Source organism: Tetrahymena thermophila, assembly GCF_000189635.1.
Source record: "Tetrahymena thermophila SB210 genomic scaffold scf_8254649, whole genome shotgun sequence".
NCBI lineage: Eukaryota > Ciliophora > Oligohymenophorea > Hymenostomatida > Tetrahymenidae > Tetrahymena > Tetrahymena thermophila.
This window is the reverse complement of record NW_002476417.1, coordinates 281,609-307,580: the sequence shown is the minus strand read 5'-3', so window position 1 is coordinate 307,580 and position 25,972 is coordinate 281,609. Positions and strand designations below refer to the sequence as shown.

Below are 25,972 nucleotides of genomic sequence, written 5' to 3'. Positions count from 1 at the left end.
GCTTGTTATTTTCTTAATTTACCTTATATTTTTTTTGAATTCCTATCTCTCATCTATCAAAATTAGATATTAATAATTTTTTTTAGTCATATTATTATAACTATACAACCTAAATATTTGAATTTTAAAGAAAATAAAAATAAAGTAAAATCAATACTTTGAGTTAAGTATTTTTTAAATTTATATAAAATATACTATATTAATTAAGTTCTACTTCTTTATTCCTTCATTTTTTACACATATTTAGTTAGAGGTTAATTGATACATTTATAGATTGATTATTCATTTGGTTTTTTTGAAAATATTTAAGATTTTGAGAAATAATTAATCAATAAATAAATAATTAAGAAGAAATATTTTTGAATTAGAATGCAATTTAAGAGATTGATTGATAGGTAAATAGATACTTTATATATTTATTTATGGATTAGTGCAAAATTAATAATTATTATTTATTTATATTTATTTTAAATTAAAAGATTTATTTATATTGAATTATATGTTTGAAATATCAGCAATTTATTAAAGAGTAAGGCAGTAAAATAGAGAGTTCTTCATTATGGATTTCCTTTATAATTAGTTAATTAAATTAATATATTTTAATTGATAGATAATTATTATACCTTGAGGACCTTGGCTCATTCCCATCATCATAGTGTTGAAAGGAGCTCCTTAAGGATTTGCACCTTGTTATTAGCCTTGAGGATTTCCCCACATTGCTGGATAGCCCATAGGATTTCTAAAATTTTTAAAAATTTTATATTAGCAAAAAATAAGTTTGTTTATTTATTTTTTAATATATTTTAAATTGATATTAAATTAAAATTTTATACCCCATCATCATTTAAGGAACTTCCTAAGGATTTTGACCCTACATAACAAAAGGTTAACCGAATTACATTTATGGAGGGAATTATTATTGCATAACCATACCTGGCATACCACCCATAGGGAAACCTCCCATTGGCATCATTATCATGCTACCCATTCCAGGATTCATAGCCATGTTTGGACCAGGGAAAACCATGTTTGGCATCATCATTTATTATTATTAAGGCATGCCAGCTTAAGGAGTTCCTGGTTAACCATTGAATCCCATTTAAGGATTTTAAACCATTCCAGCAGTTTTCATCATTTGTTGGTTCATAGCAGATTGACCAGATTAGCCCTAAGCAAATTAGCCTTGAGATGTTTGAGTGACTTCACCACCTTAAATTACATTTTGACCCATTTACTATCCTTGCTATTAAACTTGAGCTGCCTAAGGCTAAGATTAAACCATACCAGCTTGATTGTTTGCAACCTTTTAAGTGTTATTAATAATTTGAGGTTATTAAGCAGTGGTTTGAATATTTGAATTTGCATTCCAGTTATTATCTTCAGGTCCGTTCATGTCTTTAACATTTTCAACTTTAGTGTTGAATTATTGCTACTTTATTAAAGAATAATTTTAATAAATATTTGGCTTTAATGTTTATTGAATGAGAGTAATGATTTAGATAAATAAGTTTAAATTTTTAGAAGGGGTAAGTAAGTGAACAAGTTGATTTTTTGTAAATATTTTTGCTACTTACTTATTTAAAATTTAATTTTGCTTTTGAATGATATTTTTTATACTTATCTATGTATGGTATTAAATTATTTAAAAAAAGGAGTAAATACAGGTTTATTTGTTTTGGGAGCAGGTTTCTCTTAGTAAGCATTATCTTCTTCGCTTTCATCTTCAGATTCATTGTTAGGTTATCTCTTGTTGTACTTGGTTTCTCTTGCGGGAGGATTTGGTTTAATCTTCTTGACTGGTTGAGAAGAAGGGCCTTCATCATCAGAGTAGCTCTCTTGCTCTCCGTCATCTTCACTAATACTTTCACCATCCTTTATTTTTTATTAATTTATAATGTTATTTTTGGAATGAAGATTTATTTGTTTTTACATCATCATCATCAGCTTCACTAGAGCGAATCATCTTAGCAGCTGCGAGTAAGTTGCTGTAGCATTTTCTGTAAGTAGAAATCATTTCATTGACTCCTTCTTAAGTACCACCAGTAATATCGTCAAAGATAGGAGGTAAGCGGTTTAAGCTGAAAATAATTCCAAGAGAAGGACAAGCAAGGGATTCAATAGCTTCGTTAATTTTCTTATGCTTGAAGTTATCAGGAGACTCTTCAACATACAAAATGAAGAATTTATCATCTAATGTGCTGCCTGTAGAATTTACTGGCTTATTAGAACAATGTTCTTTTGTCAATTTTTTTTGTAATTGTTCTAGGAGTTGCTCATTCTATTTTTTAAAACAAATCAAAGTTAATTCATTTATTCATGTATGTAGATATATATATATATAATTTTTTTTATATTTATTAAACACATTTATTTTTAGTGTAATCTATGATATCTATTTATTTATATGTTTATTTTAATAGAGTATTCTAAGTTACCTTATTTTGTTGCAAGATTTAATTGTTGTAGAAAAGCTTGACACAGTATGAGAACTTGAGAGCTAAAAACAAAGGATGTTTAACCTTATTATTAAAAATAAATAATGTAAATATTGTAAACAATAGCATCTACTAATTTGAATATTGGAGATTATTGTATCAATTAAATATCCAAGTAAAATTTAAAAAAATAATCAAAATATGACTTTTATGATTGATCTCCTTCAATAAGAAAAAATTAAAACAGAAGAAAGATTTTAATTAATTAATCAGCTTTGAAAGTATCTAAAAAACAAGATAAAAAAATATGAGATTTTAGTATTTTGTGTATTTGATCTTTATTTTCAAATTAATATGTTTGTTTTACCTTATGACGAATATTTGGAGCAGTTAAGTAATTAAATAAGCCATCTAAAGTATTAAAGATTTTTATTTCGGTATCATTTTTCTTTTTGTTTTCTCTCTTGATGAAGGCTCTGTCTAAATTTTCTGGAAGGAAGGGTTCAACAAAAGAACTCATTTTCTTTTCCTTGATATTAAATTGGATGTTAGGATATTCAATTAAATAAAATTTAAGTATTAAAATGCATAAAAGCGTGAATAAGTTGTTATGATTATTTACAAGCATAATTTAAGAGTCTCTAGCAGACTTTCTGGAGTCAACGAAAATAGGAGGTGAAATAGTTGCGTTAAGAATTTTGGGTACATCATCATCTTCGTTCATAATGTAAATGCATAAGACTAAGTGGAACTTAACACCTTCATTGTTATAAGAAGTAGAAAAGAATTTGATGGCTTAGAAGAAGGCCTAGCCGTTAACTAATTCTAACTTGCTTGTACCTCTAATACCAACATCAACTAAGTGGAAGTTATCAGGTTGATCAATTACAGCTTTAACAGCAAAAATATGAGCCTATTGAAGAAAAAATTATTTTAATAACTTACACCTTCAATTATTCACTTAATTGTAATTTGAAATTTTATGATTAATTAAAAAATCAGAAACAAAAAAAAACTTTTGGTTATTTCAATATAACGTCTAAAAAACATAATATCTTTTTTATTTATTTTAAGTGAAGCTATTAATAAAACATTCGGATGATATTTTATAATACTGCTTTCTATTCAATAGTAATTTTTTTCTTGACTTTATAGAGTAAATTTTTACAATTTATTTTACTTCACTCTTGTTTCAAGCAAATATTGATTGCTTACAAAAGTTAAAAAGATTTATATTCAAATCATTTATCTATAAATTTAAATGTAAAAATTATTTGAAAAGCAATGTGAAATTAAAAAGAAAAAAATTTGTGTATCTTATTTCAAACAATAAAGTTTAATTTCTTTAAAAATTTAATTCCACACTCACTTCATCAGACTTACTTATTTATTTTTTGTTATTTTTTCTGATTTTTTAAGTCCAAATTACAATTAAATAATACTAATCTTATTTACATAAAGATTTTTAGGAGAAAGGAGTGACTCGTTTGTTTGTGCGTCTTTAATCTTTTTATTTAAAATAATAGATATTTAAAATGATGTTAATTGATATGAAATATTAACAAAAAAAATAGAATTATTTCAAAATTTTTGATCATATTATGAATCGTTTGACTTTATTCCTTAAAAATTTTAAGAAATATTTATTTTTTTGTTTGAAAATTTTGGATTTATTAACAGGATATTGTTAACAAAATTTAAATAGAATATAAATATGTAAAAAATATATTTAAAAGAAAATATATTTATGGAGTTTAAGACTAAATAAATAAAAGTATTAAAAAATTCTATAAATACCTCAAGACGGACAGAAATGTTGGGTAGATTCCAACTTTTGTGCCAGTTCCAACCAAGCTCATCAGTGTATTGAAGTGATTTTTCTGTGTCGATATAAAGTTTAACATGAGGATCAGGACCCTTTTAATTAATTAATAAATTAAAAGTTAATAAAAAAACAGAGAAGGAAACTCTAACAATTCCAAATCAGTAAATTTTCAATTAAACATTAAAAATATATATATATATTTTTTTTTGCGCTCTTTGGATAGCTAAGTAAATTATTAGTTTTTAAAAGAATAGAAAAATAGAATCAAAGAAACAAAATCAACTATTTAAAAAAATAGTGTGTATTATTCAAAGTACTCAAGTCTTTTAGGTTATTATTTAAATAAAACAATCGATTTGAAGTGAAGATTAAATTATTTCATTTTAGTCAAATAAGAGTATTTAAAATGAGCTTACTTCTTCATTAGGATTTGTGAGAACAATAGCAGGTTATAAATTCCAGACAACTACCTTCTTTTTGACTTCAGTCTTTAGGTTATAATTGCAAGGGATCCAATCCCATTTAGGAGGAATATCTAAAATACACAAAAAGTAATAAAAATAATTGTAAGTGTTGAATATAAGATAAATTTTTAATCTTTTTTTAAAGTCAATTAAAAAATTAAAAAGTGGAGAAGAGCAAACAAAGAAGAAACTCTTACAGTGATGAAGAAGTCAAAATAAATTTAAATAAGAAATTACTTTGTTGGGCAGACATTTTTAAAGGCAATAAAGTTTGAGATGTTTTATTTTTTGTTATGGTAGGATGATAAAATAATTTATGGGAGATTTTTCAGCTTTTATTTTTCTTTTGCTTCTCTGAAGGAGGGATAAAGTAAGGATTTTTTGATTTACTTAAGTTTTTGTTTTCAATTGTTTTTTTTATAATTATAATTACTACTTGGCAAAGTGTTAGCTTGCTTTTAAATCTTGTAGCAAAACATGCTTAGCAGTTTATACTTTTAATTTTTCTTAAATTTTCCCTTATCTTTAATTACGTAAGACCCCCTAAGAAATTCTCCTCTGTAACGTGCAAACATTCAAAAGCGTATTATATTTAATTCAGGGGTAGGTAAAAACTTATTTTAAGAGCTCATATTTTTACTCTTTCTTTCTTCTTGCTTTCCCCACTTTTTTTAATAACCTTGCATCTCCAAACATCAGTTCCTCTAGCTCATAACTAAAAGACAACATCTTCCTAACTAAAATTTACTCTGTCTGAGGTTGTACAGTAGACAAGATTTTTAAATTTACAAAATGAAATTTTATTGCCATGCTGTTAAAATCATTTAATAAGCTCTGGCTGATTTTATAGTTTAAATGATCCCTATTTTTCTGTATAAATGTAAAAAACTAAGTTTTATAAGTACGAAGTAAAAGATAATTTAAGTAGCACATATTATGTTCTTCTCAGCAAATTTTATTACATTATAATAAATAACACAAAATTACACACTCTTAAACATTTGATGAATTTGACTCCCTATCTTGAACTGAATTATGTAATACTCGTGAAGTATTATTTGCTTTAAATTGTCTAGATTTAAAAATATTAAAGAGTATATTTAAATGTTTCAAATGTGATTTCATTTACTCAAAATGCTCTAATGTCTTTTTTCCTAGATTGATTAAAGAAGTAACAAAAAAAGAGGAAAATTGTATTCTTGGGAACATTATTAAAACAAACTATAGATAATTAATTCAATAAAAAGTAAATAAAAATTTCTTCTTTTTGTTTGACAATTAAATTTTTTCGTTTTCCTCTAATAGTTGATCTAATTAATGACTGACTCTCTAAAAATTAAATCAAACAAATTATCTGCAGCTGATTTTTAAAATAAATGATAAAATAAAATAATGGCACATATCAAATGTGTATTTTTTTGACAACAAACTTCAGTTATTTCAAAATCCAAAAAAATAATTAAAACAGATATATCAACATAACCTTTCTTCTAATTAACTAGTTTTTCATATCAATCTGAATTTTAAATCTATAATTTTCTATCATTAATACTAATATTTTGGTCGATCTCAATAAAAATAATTAATAATTCATCGCTCAGTATATAAAATTTATAGATAAAAAAACTTTGCGTCTCAAATAATATTTTTCACAAAAGCAAAAATATCTATGTAAAATTTAATTTTTTAGTGGTATTTTCATGTTATTAAAATAGAAGAAATAATTAGAGAGAAACTAAGCATACTCATACTTCTAAATAAGTTAATATAAAGCTATGAGCTAGATACTCATTATATTTTTTTTCAGTTAATTAATACCTGTTTTATGCAAGAGAGAAAATATAAAGACTGTTATTGATTATAATATAATAAAGAGAATTCAAATATAGCTTAAAACAATGTTATTCAAATACAATTTTTAAATTAATAAGCTGGATTCTATTTTTTATATATAATAACAAAATCTTTTTATTTCAAATATATATAGAGTGTCTTTAATTAAAATCATAGGTAAGTATAAAGGTAGTTTTGTTAATTTAATTAATAATATATAATGCTGACCTGATTTAAAGCTAAATAAATTAGAAAAAAGCTAGATCAAAATTGTGTTTTATGTAAAAGTTAATTAAAAATTAAAAAAAAGTAAAAAAATAAAAGCATGCAGAAGAGCTCATATTATATTAAACCTTTAATTTGTTATAAATAATTTAAATTGTTTCTCGCAATCTAAAAAGACAAACAAAATATTGCAGAAAACAATTAAATTTTTGATATGTTTTCATCAATTAAAATATATTTGTTATTAATTTAACAAAAATCACAAATAAATTTATAAACATAATTTACTATTTACTATTAATAGTGATTTATAAGGCAATTTTAATACTTTAAAAATTTCATTTTATTTATTTAAATTAGATTTTTTTCTTTGTTTTATCAATTATTTTCTACTTCATTTAATTTAATTGACCATAATTCATAAAGTAATTTATTTTAATTTCTAGAAAGTTGTTTTTTATACATTAAATGTTTCAATAAAAAATATAATTTATTAGACATTTTATAGCCCAAAAATATCCATAATTATTATAATACTTAGATTCTTATTAAAAATAGAAATTGAATATTTTTTAATTTCAACAATAATAATAAATTTTTATTAAGACTAAAAGTTTTTATAAAAAGATTTTTCTAAATAAAAAATATTCTAATTGCAATTATTTATTAGAAAAATTGTTAATCTTTGCTTGCCAATTAAACTAAAATTAGGAAAAATAATTATTTTATTCAAATTTAATAACATTTAAGTAGTAAATTTAATTATTAATAGATTTTGCTCCTCATTTATAATAAATAAAAAAATAACAATAAGTGTTGTGGATTGTGAATGGATGGAAGTATATGTGATCTCTGTTGATTGGAAGACTTAAGAAAAAATATATCTTGTTTTTCATTATTATTAGTTAGTTAGTTATTTATTTATTTATTTATTTATTTATTTATTTATTTATTTATTAAAACAGTATAACTTCTTTATTATATTACAGATTAATAAAAAACACAAATTTACAAAACATATTTGTTTTAAAGTTATTAAGCAAAATTAAAAGAAAGTAATTAATTAGGTTATTAAAAAGTCATAAGAATGTCTCTCTACGGTGTTGGTTTAAATGTTTAAGTAGACAGAATAAAGACTGAGTTCCGCTTATATGTCTCAAAATAAAAAGGAGGTTTGAATGTTAGAAACCTAAGAAGGATTTTTGAATAGCTTGATTATTAATAAAATGGTCAGCTTAATCTTGATGATTTTAAGGCAGGTCTTAATAAATTCGGATTCTTTTTGAAGAATGTTGATTATTAATGTCTTCTTAAATATTTTGACGTTGAACAAAACGGAAACGTTAACTATTTGGCCTTTTTATCTTGCATTTCGTAAAAAAATTTGTTTTAATTTTAATAATTGTTATCTTTTCATTCTTTGATTTATAGAGTGAAAAATAATCAAATTGCAATCAAATTTTGTAAAATTTTGAAAATATTGCTGATAATTCTTTTAAAAACAAAAGCTAAACCTTGAACCAAAGAAGAGCCAACTTCGTCCTTAAAGTATTTGACTCAATAGATTCTGAATAAAAAGGAGCAGTGCACCCCTTCTCACTTGGTATAATAAAATTAATAAAATTTGGATTCTTACAAAAAGCAACTGAAAATCTAAATTGATTGAATAAATAAATAAATAGTTGTTAACAAAAAAATATTAATAAATAAATAAATTTATTAAAATATCATCATTGATTTAATTAATTAGCAATTAAAATTCATTAGAAATATTAAAAATTTACATATAAAATAGCTGAAAGACTTGAAGTTGTCAAAAATAAAGATTATTAAATTGGAAGCAAGACCAGAGAATAGCTTGTTGGTGAATATGTTGCTCAATTCCATAAAAACTAAGATGGGTTGATAACAAGAGATGAGTTTGTTTCTTACTATGAAGATTTAGGACTAGGAATTTCTTCTGACTAACATTTTATCGAAATTCTTTAGACTTAATGGGGCATAAAGGAAGATGATGACCTTGCGATTACTAAAGAAGAAGTAAAAGGAATAGTTAAAACTATCAGATAAAAGTTAATCCAAAAAACTAAGGGAGCTAATGACGAATTCCTTCTCAGAAAGCTTTTCAAAGAATTTGATATTAGCAACAGTGGATTCCTTACTTTAGATGAGATGAATGCAATGTTGATTAAATTAGAAATCCCAATTCAAAAGAGATATCTTAATGCAGTATTCTCTTAATTAGATAGAAATCACTCTGGAGTCATCGAATTTGAAGAGTTTGTTTATTACATTGTCAACGACCCTTATCCATGACTTATTTGATTTATTCTTTTAATTTAAAGTTTTATAAATTAACTGTCAATTGTTTTAATTAAAATTTATAATAATATGTTTTTTTAGATTCAATAGATTAAATTCTAATTAAAATTCTTACTAAATTAATTTGTTTTTCTTCTTTTAAAAAAATTGAATTTTTCACTTTAAATTTTTTGTTTCTAAAATTATAAAAAATGGTAAATTTTTAAAATAAATATTTTTCATTTTAAACAACTTTGTTGTAGTCTATAAAATATTTTTATAAATATATTTTGAATTTATAAATTGAATTCAAAATTTATTCAACCACTTTACTCGAATATAAATTAAATATATCACAATTAATTTCACTAATTATTATTTTTCACTAAAAAAGTTTTATTATTTCAAACAAAAGAATCATCTAAATGAGTTGGAGAATTTTCAATTTCTCCTCTCATTAATTTCTTTATTTTTTCTCCATACTAAACTTCATCATTAATTTCATCTTTTTTATTGGGAACTAAGCAAGCCGTCCTTCTTTTATTAAGGTTTTTATTTTAAATAGGTTTTTCTTCTTCGCTGAAATCACTCTCGCTATTACTTTCGCTTTACATCTAGTTTTGCTTGCATTCTTAAGATTCTGAAGATATTTCTTCAATTTCTTCATCTCCTGAATTTGGTGAGGAATAATCAGATTGACTATAAGATAGAGATGATTATTTTTCGTTTTTCAAAACCTAATTTTGAAGCTTATCATTTTTAATTTATTAATTTTGATATTCATTAAGATTTTTAACTTCATTTTTTTGCTTAGATTATTTTAATTAATCTATCTTGCCTTGTGCTTATTAATTTTGATAGTCCTCTTTTTCTAAAGTTTTTTAATAAGATTTATTAAGCAGATGTTCTTAATTATATTAAATTATTTCACTGTACAATCTAACTACATATTGCTAATCGTTGAATGTAGATTAATTTTAATCATACTCTTTTTTAAGCTTCTTGTTTGGATTACCTTTTTAGTTTTCAAATTGATTATAATCTCCAATAATTTGAGTAGTTTGATTTAAGTATGATTCGTTAGTTTACTTAAGATCTTTCAACCATTGACACAACTTTTAATACTCTTCTTAAATATTTTTCTTTATTAGTTTACAATCAAATTTAAATTAAAAGTTCTAACTTAAAAACATCGGGATATCATTTTCTTAGAATATTGAAATGAGTTGATCTAATAATTTTATAAACACTGCTTACCAATTTCCTACTACTCCATTATCAGTTTTTTATGAAAAATTGAAGTTGTTTTTAATAACTTCAACCATCTCATTAACTAAGCTTTGGTAGGCATCTTAATTAGAGTCTATTGAGTCCACAGTAGTTTCGTTATCAAAATCTGAATCAAATTCAGATGATATTTCCAAAAGGTTTTTGTAATACGAATCAACAGTTTAAACCACGTTTTCATAGGTGAAACTTGTAAAATAATTTTTTCTAATGTACTACTTTAATGATTTGTTAGAATCTCTAATGAAAATTTTATCTAGTTGTTCCTTCACAATTTCCAAAGTTTATTCCAGGAGAATTAATTAATTTTGCTAAAATTCATTTAGCTAATCAAATGGAATTAAGTGGGATTATTCCATAATACTTAAAAAGTTTTCGAATAACTAATAAATGGTATTATTGAATAGGTACTTGAAATAAAAGTAGTTCTTCATATCTGGGTATTTTTTGACATCTAAGACTTATTCTCTTATCAAAAATTCTTTGAGCTGTTTGTATAAATTACGTCCACTACTATTTGGTGGAAGAGGAGGAAGTCCAGGTATTTGCTTTGATGACGAAGAGTAATTTACATCTTTTCCGAATGCAAGAATTTATCTAATTTTTTACAATTCAATACTCAAAGAGGTGAAGGTTATTTTTCCAAAAGGAGATTTAACGTGAATGCTCTTTTCAATTGCTGAGTCAATACTAGCCTTAAATATTCTATCAGAAAAAGGATCTTTGTTAATGCACTTTCCATTAATATTTTCATAAGTATATGATATAACATTGTAATATTAATAAATTGAGTTTTATTCAACATCTTTTTTCAAGTCAAATCTTTTATTAAGGTATTTTATAGCACTACGAACAAATCCTTCACTATCTTAAACTTCAGGATTAGTATAGTTCATGTCTAGCATCATTTAGTAAGCTGTATGAGATGACATACTTCTATTCATATTCTAAAGATATAGTCCTTATGAAGGTGATTCAAACAAATGATTACTTAGCTTATTACTGCTGCTAGAAGCAGCAAATTCATATTATTTAGTACTAAAATTTGATTGATTTAGTTTTGAAAATTCATTGACACTTAAAAAGAGTAAATTAAATCCTAGCGAAAATTTATTTTTACTCAAAGCTTCTAAATGTTTTTTAAAGTGTCTGTAGTATTATTAGTTTAGTTCATCGTCTTATTCAGTGAAAATATAAATAAATAGATCTGTTCCGCTTAATTGCCTAAAATAAATAAATATAAAAAATATAAACTTTCTTTTTAAAAGAATGATAAAATTTACTTTGTATTAATTCTGTCTAAATATTTAGCCATTTAAAGCTAAAGAGTGTACTCAATAGTAATATCTTCAATTTAGATAGTGATTGAAAATGAACAATCTGTGTTTTTACCTTATGACAGATAATTTGAAAGACTACTAACCATATTCTAAATAGTTAAATATAAATTTAATATTTCAACCAAATAAATAAACAAAATAATGAGGAATATTATGGCAAATTTACCATGCATAATTTTTAATTTATTATTGAAAAAGCTTATCTGTTAGTTAAACTTAAAATAATAAATATAATTAAAAAATAAAATAAGCATTTAATTAAGAATTAGCAAAATTAATATTAAATAAATAAATACCTCAATTAATGGATTCTATTCATCTGAAATTATTGTAATTTTATAATAAAAGTGAGTGAACATTTTATTCTTTTCTTTTAAAAAGTTAATTGATATCATATCTAAGAAATTGTGTGTTTCTTGACCGATTTATTTTTCTTTCTCGTTAAATGCTTTTAAGAAATTTTGGTAAAATGCATTTTAATCTTTTTGCTAGTGCTTTTTATCTTATTCTATTTCCATAGGAGCTGGTTTGCTAAAAACAGTGCTCTTTTTAATAACAATTGGAGGGTTGTTGATACCATGACAAATTATTTGCTAATTCTTGTACTTTTCGTATTTATAATAATTCTTCCACTTTTAAAAGAACTTTAAACATAAATAAGATTCTTAAAATTCTAGTTAGTTGTTGTATTCTACGATTTGAATCAATTCATTTACAATCTAACTTTATTTACTCTTGATTAGTTTTTCCCATCGTTGTATTAGTTTATTTCTCATTTATTCTTCTTTAGCTTTTTTCTCTTCTTCAGCAGAAATTTGTCTTTATAATTATTCATTATTAAATTAAACTTTCTATTTTTATTCTTCTATTTTTTCTACTTCTTATACAACAATGTTTGGTTTATATTTATTAATAGGCAAATTGAGTACAGGTATTTTCTTTTTATCTTCTTTGGGTTATGGCTAAATTTAGGGTTCTCTTATGCTTACAACTTATTTGACAGGAGGTTACTATGTTACTATTTGGATTTTACGATCTTTCTTGATCATATTTTCTACTAAAATTTCTGGGAATCTATTCATATCTGAGTCTCCTAAAATTTTTCTTATCTTAAGATTTCAAAAATTTATTTGATTTGAGAATTATTTAAAATTAATTTACTGTATCTTTAAAACTATTTGGTTTTCTCCACTCAATCTTTTCATAAAAGTTAGGCCAATACAACTATGCTAAAGATATAAGATAAGATCTATTTGGATCAATTTTAACTTTATCAAGATCATCAATATTTTCAACATCGCAACCCAACTTCCCTAAGAAGTGCTAAGCTGAGTCTTTATCATATTGACTATCCAAATCAAATTGCAAGTTTTAAAGAGTATATCTAGTAATAAACTTTTCCTATATAATATAGCTAAGTCTTACATTAGATAATCGAAGCAAGCAAGCATTAGCAGATAAATAATCAATTCTTTTATCTTTATTAAGCATTTCAAAATATTTAAAATAATTCTTTTTAGTAAGCCATGTAATTAACTATAAATTTACCAAATTAAAAAATAAATAAAAAATTACTTAATGAATAAATTAATTCACCTCAAAAATTGCACAAAAAGATTCATCGATAATTAAAGAATCATAAGCTATGTTTAATAAATCATCCATTTTATGTAAACTTGTAAGATCATCTAACCTAAGCAATAATCTCCAAGAAATAACTTTTGGAATCAGTGGAGAGAGGTAAATACTTTCATTTTATAAAATTTGCTTTTTGAGAGTTTGCATATCTACATTTTTGCTTTTTTCTATTATGCTCTATATTTTAACTATGTTTTATTCGTAAGTCATAATTAAATTATCAGAAAGAGTTTAAACTTATTCAAAAAGTTTTTTCTCGTTATAGCCATTTTCAAGTTCGTAATCTTTCAAACATGATTATTTTCTGAAATAATTTATACCAGCTAAGTTTACAACAAGGAGTAATTCTTTGATTTCTATCATCATCTTTGTTGAATTATCTTTCATAAAAATAAGAAAATTTTTTATTAAATTTATTTTATATTTGTAAAAATATTCAAATTAAGTTGCAATGAATAGCAAACTAAAAGATCAAGCAAAAAATATTTTAATTAATATTTAATAAAATTTTGCACAAGTATTATTCATTTTTCTTTTTAAATTTTTATAAAATTTTATTATAAAGTAAATTTGCAATTTAAAGTTTATGATCATGTATTAATTATTTAGATAAGAGTATGTAATAGAGACAGACTGCCATTTTTTGTAATATTAAATGAAAAAATGGGTCTTTGTCATTATTTTTTGTAGTTTTGATAATTTAATTGTTGCTTAAGTGATAAAAAATGTTTCAAAAAATTATAAACTCTTTTAATTTTAATAAATTTACAAAGTGAGAGATGCTGAGAAAGAGGTTCAAGTTCTGCTATTAAAGTTCTTAAACGATCAGTAAATTTATCTACAAGCTCCTTTACATTTATTTTTGGCTACAAAAAGTAGTCTAAAATTTCATTTATCATTCTATCTGCACTTTTTTTAATTCCTATTGGACTTAGAATATTACTCATGACAAGTTCTTTTGCTGCAGCACTCCTGTAATAAACTTTCATAGCAAGGTTTTTTTGAGGTTGGCCTTTTTTATTTTTTTCAAAGAATGCAAATGCTTAAGGTCTATTCATTAAGTGCCATTCCCAAGAAGCATCATCTATTGATTCATGGCACATAGAACTTAGATTTTTAGCTTACTCAGCTATGGTCATTTAATCTCCATCTGAATTAGTTAAAGCAAAATTTTAAGTCACAATCTATTAACTACTACTGTCTGCTACAAACTCTTATTGCATACCAGCTCTTCTAATTACAAGTTCTCTAACTGGTCCTTTTCTTTAGTTATGCTTAACTTCATCATATCCACTACTTTCTTAATTATCACTCTCAGATGGATTATCAATATCTTAACTTCCATCCTCATCTTCATCCTAATTATTTTGGTAGCTATCTTCATCCTCGTCTTCATTAGCTTCTTATTCATCTTCATTATCATCATTTTCATCTTATTAATCATTAGATTGGCTGTCATAACTCTTTCCTTCTTAATCATCTTCGCTTTATTCATAGTCTTCCTTTACATCCTATGATTCAGTATATTCATCTTCCTATTCATCAATATCTTCTTCTTAATTTGAAGAATCGTGCTGCGAATCTACTTCTTTATCATTAATAAAATTTTTCATCTATTTGTTTACATATGGCTTTTTTTAGGCATTATTTTTAGGTTTATTTGTTTGGTTAACTACATTCTAACTCCTAACGGGCTATGGAGGAGGTCTGTAAGCAATACCCTTCATGTTGGCAAATTAATTATTTTTAAAGTTTTATTGAAATTTCTTATTCTAATTAAAATTATTGTTAGCATTGTTGGTAGCAAAGCTTTCTTATCTGTTTTGTTGGTTTCTATTATAATTTTATTTTTACTAATTATTGGAACCATAATTGTTATCATTAACAAAATTTGAAGATCTCTATTATACTTTTGATTATTGCCAATCTCTATCAATACCATTACCTTAGTTTCTTTAATTTGAGCTTCTTGATCTACTATTTTGCTAATTATCAAATCCTTAATTTTGCTGTCTTTAATTTCTTTATCCTCCCTAGTTAAATTTTTAATTTGGATCTTTAAAATTTCTATTTTGTGAAATTCCTCTTTCATTATAATTTGTTTAATTATAATTATTGTTAAAATTTTGAGAATTGAATTTATTTTATTATTGACCCTATTTTGTAGGAGAATTATTATATCTTTAATTTCCTTAATTGTATTATTATTCATTTGTTTATCCTTAGTTGTAATATGCACCTTTATTCCTATTATTTCTACCATATTATGCTTAAAATCTTTAACCTTAATCAAATCCACTGTTCATTTTTGAAAAAAATCTAAATATGATAGTTATTTTGTTATTATTCTATGAATTGTTTTCTTTACTTATATAGTTAATTAGATACTACCTATGATTGACTGCTTGTAAGATTTATCTGCTTTAGTTTTAAATATTTTTAAAAGCTACTTTCTTACTATTTGATATCCTAAATTGCTTTTAATTTATATATTAATTAATACTTTCAATTTTATTTTACCAAAAAAATTTTCACACTAAAATATAATATATATTTTTTATTATTTAAGATTTTCATTCATAATAACTTTCTTAATGTTAATCTCTATTCATTTCATATATAAGTACATATGTTTTAGACTCAAGTCAAAAATATATTTAGAAAAAGTAGTCAGTTTTCATCATTAATCTGAAGATATTCTCATAATAAAAAAAGCATTTAACATATTTTGATATGTGAATTAATTTTAATTTCTTTGTTATATTGAATAATTTTTGTTTAAATACAATTTGTATATTTGAAAATTAATTTCAATTTAATTTAAAATGATTTATTTTGGTTATTTTTTCATCATATCAAAACCCTTTTTGTAAAAATTAAAATATGTTAGTGATTTTAAAAATAAATTTTTAACTAACTAAGATGAGTATCTATTAATAAATTATCCATTAAATTATGTAAGAAATTTATGGTTTGCAACTTTGTACTTTTCTAAATGAAAATTAAAATAATAAATATTTAAATATCATTTTATAAAATTAGATATTGGACTTTAAATATATTTAACTTTAATATTTGTATATTTACATCTTTTCTCACTATTTTTAAATAGTAATATTTAAATTTTCTATATTTCGAGTTTGATACTCTATTTAAAGCAGCATCAGTATAAGTCCATATAAAAAAAAGTAAAATCAAAAAGACTAAATAAATTATTTTAACTTTTAGTGTTGATTTTATAAAAGTTCTTTAATAATTGTCTTACTTTTAAAATAATTTGCTTTTGATTTTATTGATTTAAAAAAAATTAAATGAGCAGAAAATAATTAAATTAAAATTTGATACTAAAAAATCAAAATAAAACAGTTTATTTCAGTATATCTCTAAATAAAAGTTTGCTTAAGAGTTATAGCTAATTAATCAAAAATAAATTAAAAGCCTTCTTACATTTTTTACATATCTAAAACTAATTTTATAAAAAAATCCACAATATAAGTAATATAAACCATTAATATTAACTTTCACTTGCTCGTTCATTAAAATATTAAAAGGATAAAGTTTATTGTTAAACATTTATTTATGCAATAAAGATTAACAGATTTAAATTGATGGATGAATAGGTGAATACTTTAGAGCTTTAAGTAATGCTAATTAAATTAGATGCAATATTTTTATAATTAAAATCTAAAGTGGAGGAAGACAAGATGTTTATGAAATATAGTAATTAGTTTTTTTGTCATTATTTTATAGTATATTTAAGTTTTTTTGAATAATTTTTATTTATTTTAAGTTAAGTGATAAGGAAATTTTAACTATAGATGATAAAAACTGCTATAAAAAGGTAAACAAACCTCTTCAATAGATCGTTCAATCAATCATTCATAATATTGATCATTGAGGTAATTGAATTTTTCTGTTATTTGTAATTACATTGTCAAAATTATATATATCATTATTTATTTTACTGCCATTGTTCATATTATTATTTGCAGCAAAACTGGGATTATATGTATTTGCTTGAGGTTTAGGGTCAAACCTATAAATATCTAGATTTGAAGGCTGATTTCTGGCAATAGCCGATGGAACATATCCTAATGTATTTGAATCCTAATTACTAAGAGTATTATCTTTAACATTTCTATCCCTATTTCCTCCTCTTGGGTTAGAGAACATACTTGCTTGGTTTTCCTAGTTATTTCCAAAAAGAGTGCTACCATTATTGTTTTAAGAAAGGGTATTGTTATTATTGCTGTTACGAACTCTTGAAACATTGCCTCCTGTTGGTAAGTATGTACCTAATATTTCTTATTCCATATCTTCGATTTCATCATCTATCATATTTTTTGAACTTATTCCTTATGGCACACTAAAGCGAGACCCTTTTTCTAATGGATTAATAATTTATCCTCCTAAATTATTATTGTTGTTGTTATTATTATTGCTTGCAATGCTGTTGACATTATTTGTTGTTGATATAGATCCTGTGTTTGGATTGTTTATTGTTCTAACATCATTATTTAAGAACTCATAAATTGGATCAAATTATTTCTTTGAGATCTAATTTTAGTTTTGATTACTGAATTACTATTATCTCTATAATTATTAATTTAGTTCAAAATTGTTTTTAAGACCAATTAAGTCTGTCTAAGATCTTTGATTATTTCTATTATTTTAAATAATATATTAAATATTTTTACTTCTAAACTATCTTCAAAAAGGAAATAACTAATTTAATTGATTTTATTCAAAAACATTAACAAAATGTTAAATTTTCTTAAAAATTAAAATTTTAGTTAGGAATTTATCTATGAAGTTTATTTTATAATAAATTTATTATTTTGCTGGTAAAAATTTTTCAGGATGGACAAATTGCTGGATCAAAATAATTTAATAATCAATCTATTGAAAAAAAGATCTTGTTTGTGCAGGCACTAAGTAGTCAAAAACCAACATAGGTGTTTTTAGTATTTGTTAAGAAATTAATTATTGATTGTAATTTAATTTCGTTTATATTTGCAAAATGACTGACTTTAACTTGACTACTTTAAGAAAATTTGATTTTGTTTGTTTGTTTGATTGATTGCTTGAATTTAATTTTTAAGTTATCTTTATTGAATGTATAAAAATTAATTAGCAAACATTATTATTGATTTGCTTTGAATTTTGAATAAAACATTTTTTAAAGTTTATAAATAAATTACGATTAAGTATATCTGTTATCAGGACTGCTACTTTAGTAATGGAAATGACCATGTCCATGTTTAATTGTATTCAAAGAATTGTTATCATAATTTGTTTGAGGTGAAAGTTAACGCTAATGATTGTTGTAATTGCCTAGATGGTAGCTACTTGTGCTATTAATACTGCTCAATCCAAACTAGCTTGAGTTTTAATTTGCTGTATTAGAATGACCACCCAAACGAGAATTTGCAGGAACATTTTAACTTGCATTTACATTTCCTTAAAATTGGTTTAGATTTGCATTATTGTTGCCACTCTGATTCCAAACTGACTCTGCATTGTTTGAACTGGCACCCCCTAATAAAGTTGCTGGCTAATTAGAGGATTGTATCATTTAATTGCTATTGCTTTCAGCTGTTAATTCTTCTGGTAATTCTACATTGCTAAAATATGGATGCTAAAGTATCTTGGCAGCAGTTATTCTTTTTTATGGATCCCATTTAAGCATTTCTGAGATTAAATTAAGTGCATCAGGAGGACAATTTGGAATAACTTGTGATAAAGGAATCGCTGGGTACTAAGGGAAAGTATAATACTTTGTTGAGGCTAAAATAAACCCATCAGGCCAATCCTATTTTTGGGGAGTGCCTAAAACTGAAGTTATTTTTTATATCTGATCTATTTCAGAAGAACCGTTGAAAAGCGGCTTCATTAAATATAACTCTGCCATGATGCAACCTAAAGCGAAAATGTCGACTGGACTATTATAATGAGTAGAGCGTAGTAATATTTCGGGTGCTCTATACCATCTAGTAGAAACATAATCAGTGTATGGAGGACGAGAACGCACTTCACGAGCTAATCCGAAGTCAATCAACTTTACAATCCCATCGCTTGAGATCAGGAGATTTTCTGGCTTCAAATCACGGTGGAAAAAACCATGTTTATGCATATATGAAAGTGCAGAGGCAATTTAATAAACTATGCTTTTTATTGTGTTTTCTGGCAGGGATGTTGCTCCATCTTGCTTTGCATTTTCATATAGTTTATATATATTCTTTTCAACATATTCAAAAACAAACGAAAGCTGTTTCTTGACGCGAAACACTTCTTTGAGTTTTATGATATTCACGTGTGTCAATTTCCTAAGTGATTTCAATTCCCTTAAATTAATGCACTCGTCCCATGTCTCATACTCCTACAACATTTACTTAATAGCCACAATTTCCTTCGTTTCCTTATTTTAAGCTTTCTTAACGATACCGAAAGCACCTCTTCCAATCTCGCTAATTATATTATATTTTTCCATTTTGAATATTTCTTTTTTAATATTTAACTATTTAAACTTATTTAGAAAATTAATTAATTTAATAATTGATTTCTTATTAACTTTTTTTCTTTATTTGCTCTCTATTTAATTAATAATTTTAATGAATATATTCATTAATTTATTTATTCATTTTTAAGGAAAGATGAAGGAATTATAACTTTCCTTTCCTAATTCTATGGATGGCACTATAAAAAAGTAAATATGTAAATGAATAATTGGTTGACTGAATAAAAGTATAAACATATTAAAGAATGAATGATTGAAAGATAGATAGATAGCTAAATCTTCTAATTATTTATATACTAAATGTGTAAATTTGCTATAATTTTATAAATACACTAAACATAATATAGCCATTTAATACTTTATATATATACACTAAATTATTTGCTTACCACTTAAAAATGTTCATTCATTCTTCTCTACCTTTCAGTAATAACTAATTTTATAATTCAGTTTGATGGTATCTCCTAAATTTTATTTATTAACTAAAATTTTGAGAATAATTAATATCTTTATTAAAAGAAATCAATATATTGAATTGGTTGGTGTATTTATGAAAAAAAAAAGATCAGTAAATAAGTAAGTATACTGATTTTTCATATTTTAATCCAGTAAGTTTTCTAACTATATAAAATTATTTTTAAATAATACATTTCTTTCATACTTCAAACGAGATATATTATTTAAAAATAAAATATAATTAATTTTAAAAACAAAATTAACTTTTTAAAATAAAATATCTAATTTATATAAGTATTTAGTCATGATAAAATTATTTAGAATAAGCTAATTTTTCAATCAACAAGAATAAACCTGTTAAATATTAAGGAAACATTAATTGTTTAAAATTTAATTTAATTATTAATATTATTAATTTTTAAAATTTCAATAAGATATAAATATTTATTTTTATATTTTTGATAATAATTTAAGAATAAAATTATTAATTTGATTAGAATTATAGCCAAATTTATATTTTATTTTATAAAAATAAAATAAAGTATCAAATTTCAATTATAAAATATTTTAAATACTAATTATTTAATAACTTATAAAATATTGTTACAATAATGATTAAGCTCTAATAAAGTAATTTTCAAAAACAAACAGGTAAATATCTAATTTTACTTAGTTAAAATATTTTTTTATTATTAATTTAAAGCAAATCTTTTCTATAAAAAATTTTGAAAATGAATACTTTTATTTTAACATGCTCAACAGATCAAATTTTATGCTATTTTTTTAACTAAAATGTATTTTAGACTATGCAAATAAGTAATTTTTTGAAATTAAAATTAGCTTTTTTATTTAGATTAACTAAACTTACTTACCTATTAAATAATAACCAATAAATAAATTCTTAATTTTAAAATATTTAAAAGTGATTTTTGCTTAGTTAAAAATTTAATATCTTAGTTAAAAAGTAAAAAATTTTAGGTTTTTGTTTATTTCTTATTATTTTTTAGGTTATATAGTAAATAAATTATATCAAAATAGATACTAAAATTTCAATAATACAATTTTATTTATGGAATTAAAATTTAAAAAAACTTATTTGAGATAAAAATTTCAAATAAAATTTGTTAATTATGAAATAAAATATAATATTTTTAAAGTTTTTCAATTAAAAAGAAAAATATTTAATTGTGATGATAATTTTTTTGTTTATTTAAATGAATAATTTATTTTTCAGCTAAATGCTTATTTTAATCTAAATTATGTTCAAATAAATTAACAGCTTTTTAATACATAATTATAAATTTACATACTTACTTACTTGCATAAGTACATTCTATTTTATTAAAAATTATTATATTTTTTCATTAAAAAACAAAATAGTAGTGAAAGTTATTTTTAAATTCAGTTTTTTAAAAAATTAGCACTCAAATTTCTGTTATGCTATTATTAAACTATTAGTACTAAGTCTCAAGATATACCTTAAATTAAACATCTAATAGACTAAAAGGCGTTATAATACTATATTCTAGCTTAATATGTAATTTTTTTAAATACCTAGTTCGATCTAATTGATCAATCAATAAATAGCTATTAGAAATATAATAATAATAAATACTTCTAGAAAAAACATTTAGGCTTCTTTTAAATATGAAAAAATGTTAAAGATTCTTAAAATATATGTAAGAAAACTAATTATTACTTTTATAAGAGAACTTCGTTTATTATTTTTTTGTTGTTTATAATATTAATTCTTTGAATTTTGCATACTTAAATCAAACAGTTCGTTCATGTAAAATCTAATTTTATTTATATTAATTTTTCATATTTAGGAAGGTTCCATTTTATTGTAGGAAATAGAAATTATGTAAAATAATTATAGGCCATGGAATAATAATTTATGGCTAATTTAGGAAGTCAGGTAATATTTTTTTTATATTATCATAGATTTTACGCAAGGAATTTAAACACACTTACATTATATCTGTAGATTTTTCAAATATTAATTAAAATGTATTTTTCAACTATTTCATTTTTTTTGTAAAGAAGGGTTTTATTAAATCTTTATTTTTGTTGTTCCAATCCAAAAATTAACGTAACAATTAGCAATTTTCATCTCAATCTTTTCATTCACTTGTTTGATCATTCAAGCTTGTAATAAATTAAAAATAATTCACTCACTAAAAAATATATAATTAGTATATTTTTAATTATTAGAATCATAAATTTGAATTATTTTTAAGATTAATTTACGCACTTAGTTAATATAACTTAAGTTAGTATTTTATTGGGTACAAAAAGTGATTGAATGAACTTTTTGATTAAAACAAAATTATTATTTTATCTCAAGACAAAATCATTAATAAGCTAATAAATAAATCAATTTTTGATTTTTCTGATTACATTTTTTTCTGTATAGCTGTTTGTATTTATTTGGCTATGACACATATAATTAGCATTCAGTTTTATCATTTTGTGCAAAAATACTTTGCTACTACATAAATAAATGGTAGTTTTTGCTCAAAACTAATTACCTTTTGAATAAATAAAATACAATTAAATATTTTTTCAATATAAAAATTTAAAGAAAATACAGGCTAAGAAAAGTATTTAAATTAAACAGTACCTTTAATACAACAAATAGATTAAATAGAATCATAAACTGAGTTAATATTTGCCATAAAATTAGGATTTTATGTAAAATTTCAATTTGATTCATGCTTCTTACTGTTTGTCAGAATAAATATTAGTAAATAAATAACAGCTAGAAGGCTTCTCATGTTTAAAAAATTATCATTTTGAAATTTTAAATAAATGAAGAAAGTTTTGATATGGTACTGCATAGTAGATTTATTTTAGAAACATTTTTCTATGTGATATATTTAGAATTTTATCACAGTGAACAATAAAAAGACTAGCTTTATTTCATTACTTTAATAGTGGTATTAATTCGATAAATCTATTAACTTTGGTTCTAATGGATCACTAGCTCGTTTCAGACTTAATACGCTGGCTTTAGTGATTTGAAGATGACAAATAAACCAGAATTTTGCTATATTTATTTTTTATGCTTGATATAATTAGTTTATTTAGTTTAATATTTTGGACGGACAGTTCTACCCAAAAAGCTTTATGTTTTTTCAAAATAACGCATTTTTGGTGATACAATCTCATTAAAAATGCAAATAGCCAAAAAAACTTTGGAGAATGAATTATTTAAAAATGATTCATTATTTCAATAAATACAATCGTATGGTTAAATTTTAATATTTTTCTACAGTTAAACCATTATTTGTTCTTTAAAATTTTCATTTAATAAGTAGTTAATTAATGAGGACTTTACGAAATGATTAAATTTTCTAATTTTTCAGGCCTTAGAAGCACAAATTCATTTTTAAACATAATTGTAAAGAGTTTATTATTTTATAGAAGAAGCTGTAAAATTTGTGTCAAGCGTTTTATATAAATGCTACTATAAAATAAAGGTGAGTAGTCATTCAGTCTAACGATCGAGATTTAGAAAAAATTTTTTTGAATTTAATTACCAAGATTATCATTAGAAAGATCTTTTTTTAGGTTAAAAAATAAACATCGAAGAATAAAGTTAATTTTTGTAAAATTTGAGTAGAGAAAGTCAATACAAAACCTCTTACTTTTGAGTGAAAACACATTTATAAAATTTGCTCTTAAAGAAGAATAATAACCAAAAAAATTGATTTCTTTAAGTGAATAAAAGCTTAGATAGGATACTATATTGTCTACATAATCTTTAAAACCAGTTATAATTGAATGTACTTACAAGTATTTGAGTAATTTATGTTTTAATATTATAAGTGTTTTATTTTACCTTTTTATCTATTGTGCTGCTGCAAATGAAATTTTAAAGTAAGTAACATAGGTAGGATGATAGATTTAATCTTATTGTTTATTCCTTTGATTTATTTTAGAAAGCTTGGAGCAATTATAATCACACATTCTTAATATGTGTTCTTTTTTTGTAATAATTACTCTCAATTTCCATATCGAATTGATATGCAGATTTGTTAAATTAAAATCAGCCTTACCTTATATTTCTCACCTTTTAATTAACTATGTTATAAGACCATAAGATAAGCCAGTGGGGAATATATTTTAACATTTCTTAATTAATTAATCCTAATGAATTCGAATCGTTTTGTAATTTACACAATTCATTTGTGGATTTGTGACAGAGAAATGATCATTTGTTGTTTATAATTTTTTTTTTTAATGAAATAAATGCCTTTTTCCCACTTTAATCATCTTCTTTAATTTTTGTTATTATAAATTTGATTTACCTTTGGAAATATAATTGAAATCAAGCAACAAAAATTAATTAATCTCGGAATAAAAAAACATAACACTTTCATAAAACAAATAAATTTCATCTATCAAAATGGGCTCTAGTTGCACTTCAGGCAAATAAAAAAAACCTAGAAATAACTCTAGTCCCAACAGCAACGCCACTAGATCTTCTCCAAAATAATTTCCCACAAATGTTCCTTCTGTTTTTTATCATCAAGTCTAGAAAGAGTAGTAAGATTTTGCTTTTGAAGACAAAGGCAGTTCAAATAAAGTATTTTAAAAATACCTTTCTGCAGCTAACACAGCTTCTTCTAATGAAACTAAAAGTAGTCAGCACTCTGCTTCTACAAATAACAATGTACCACAACAATAATAAAAAATTAAAAAACTATCTGAATGCCAAACTCATTCAGAAAATAATGTTCTCAAGAAAAGAAAAGTGAACTAATTAGAAAGTTTTATAATAGAAAGAAAAAGATACATGTAAGAAAGAGGGGTTGCAGTATACACACCCTATACAATTCTCCCTCCACCCGTACTAAAAAGCGTTAAATAGAGCTCTCTTCAATAGAAACGCATTAAGTCTCATTCTATATAAAGCTTAAGAAAAGATATCTATCAGAATAAAATATAATCAAACCCTACTAATATGCTAAATGGTGATATTGATGCAATAACAATTGAAGTCTGACTAAGCTAAAATAGTTCTTATATAAATAAATAATAAATAAATAAATTAATTAACTTACTTCTACTAACTAACTCATAAAAAATTAAAAACTAACTGCACTAAACAAAAATTAATAAAATATTCACTATCTCATTATAGAATAAATAATTAATCAATCAATCAACATCTCCTTCTTTCCATTAAACAAACATCTCAACTCTTCTTATTCTTTGAAATTTTGATTTATAAATTTCTATACTATTAAATAATAACTAAATTAATTAAACATAATATAAAAAAGTAAATTAATCAGCCTATATATCAATATCTTCTTTAACTAATATAAAAAAAACATATATAAATTACATATCTCATTATTTTATTCAAGCATTTTACTTACCCTTTTCTTTCCTTTCAAATATAATCTTATTAATTATTGTAATTCATATCAAAATCAAATGTAATTTTTACAATCCTCTTTTCACTTTTGTCTAAATTTATTTTCAAACTAAAATAAGATATAATAACTATTAAAGTTGATCCCTTGAAATTCTTTTTTGTTCATGAAATAGAAATTAAATTGCATATAAATTATATATAGCACATAATGTAAGAAGAGATAAATAATTTTTTTAAAAACAATCTAATAAAATAAATTGAT

The 25,972-nt window shown here is 23.2% G+C and overlaps 7 protein-coding genes across 7 annotated transcripts; 2 read left to right on the top strand and 5 right to left on the bottom strand. All coding sequences in view use genetic code 6, as the record gives it.

Moving 5' to 3' along the window:
* Nucleotides 1-282: 282 nt before the first annotated feature.
* On the bottom strand, nucleotides 283-4,977 carry TTHERM_00267890 (zinc finger transcription factor sma protein, putative; the record flags this gene model as incomplete). The annotated part of the gene is made up of 11 exons (XM_001015924.3): nucleotides 283-739; nucleotides 834-1,432; nucleotides 1,663-1,872; nucleotides 1,931-2,278; nucleotides 2,436-2,519; nucleotides 2,803-2,964; nucleotides 3,058-3,348; nucleotides 3,891-3,941; nucleotides 4,233-4,352; nucleotides 4,677-4,795; nucleotides 4,962-4,977. 11 exons carry the CDS (start codon nucleotides 4,975-4,977, stop codon nucleotides 283-285), a joined length of 2,457 nt encoding a protein of 818 aa, XP_001015924.3.
* A 1,447-nt stretch (nucleotides 4,978-6,424) lies between these two features.
* On the top strand, nucleotides 6,425-7,347 carry TTHERM_000267889 (transmembrane protein, putative; the record flags this gene model as incomplete). Its single annotated transcript, XM_012797606.1, has 3 exons — nucleotides 6,425-6,746; nucleotides 6,810-7,207; nucleotides 7,291-7,347. 3 exons carry the CDS (start codon nucleotides 6,425-6,427, stop codon nucleotides 7,345-7,347), a joined length of 777 nt encoding a protein of 258 aa, XP_012653060.1.
* A 522-nt stretch (nucleotides 7,348-7,869) lies between these two features.
* TTHERM_00267880 (EF-hand pair protein) lies at nucleotides 7,870-9,098 on the top strand (the record flags this gene model as incomplete). Its single annotated transcript, XM_001015923.3, has 3 exons — nucleotides 7,870-8,156; nucleotides 8,291-8,385; nucleotides 8,578-9,098. 3 exons carry the CDS (start codon nucleotides 7,870-7,872, stop codon nucleotides 9,096-9,098), a joined length of 903 nt encoding a protein of 300 aa, XP_001015923.2.
* A 389-nt stretch (nucleotides 9,099-9,487) lies between these two features.
* On the bottom strand, nucleotides 9,488-15,879 carry TTHERM_00267870 (hypothetical protein; the record flags this gene model as incomplete). The annotated part of the gene is made up of 6 exons (XM_001015922.2): nucleotides 14,118-15,879; nucleotides 13,307-13,728; nucleotides 12,872-13,246; nucleotides 12,007-12,819; nucleotides 11,654-11,799; nucleotides 9,488-11,594 (listed from the first exon to the last, which is right to left on the bottom strand). The coding sequence occupies exons 1-6, from the start codon at nucleotides 15,652-15,654 to the stop codon at nucleotides 9,488-9,490; spliced, it is 5,400 nt and encodes a 1,799-aa protein (XP_001015922.2). The 5' UTR covers nucleotides 15,655-15,879.
* Nucleotides 15,880-17,239: 1,360 nt separating this feature from the next.
* On the bottom strand, nucleotides 17,240-19,973 carry TTHERM_00267860 (cyclin-dependent kinase-like Serine/Threonine kinase family protein; the record flags this gene model as incomplete). Its single annotated transcript, XM_001015921.2, has 2 exons — nucleotides 17,240-18,011; nucleotides 18,550-19,973. 2 exons carry the CDS (start codon nucleotides 19,971-19,973, stop codon nucleotides 17,240-17,242), a joined length of 2,196 nt encoding a protein of 731 aa, XP_001015921.2.
* Nucleotides 19,974-23,313: 3,340 nt separating this feature from the next.
* Nucleotides 23,314-23,472, bottom strand: TTHERM_00267850 (hypothetical protein; the record flags this gene model as incomplete). Its single annotated transcript, XM_001015920.1, has 1 exon — nucleotides 23,314-23,472. The coding sequence occupies one exon, from the start codon at nucleotides 23,470-23,472 to the stop codon at nucleotides 23,314-23,316; it is 159 nt and encodes a 52-aa protein (XP_001015920.1).
* Nucleotides 23,473-25,066: 1,594 nt separating this feature from the next.
* TTHERM_000267849 (transmembrane protein, putative) lies at nucleotides 25,067-25,408 on the bottom strand (the record flags this gene model as incomplete). Its single annotated transcript, XM_012797605.1, has 1 exon — nucleotides 25,067-25,408. One exon carries the CDS (start codon nucleotides 25,406-25,408, stop codon nucleotides 25,067-25,069), a length of 342 nt encoding a protein of 113 aa, XP_012653059.1.
* Between the last annotated feature and the right edge of the window lie 564 nt (nucleotides 25,409-25,972).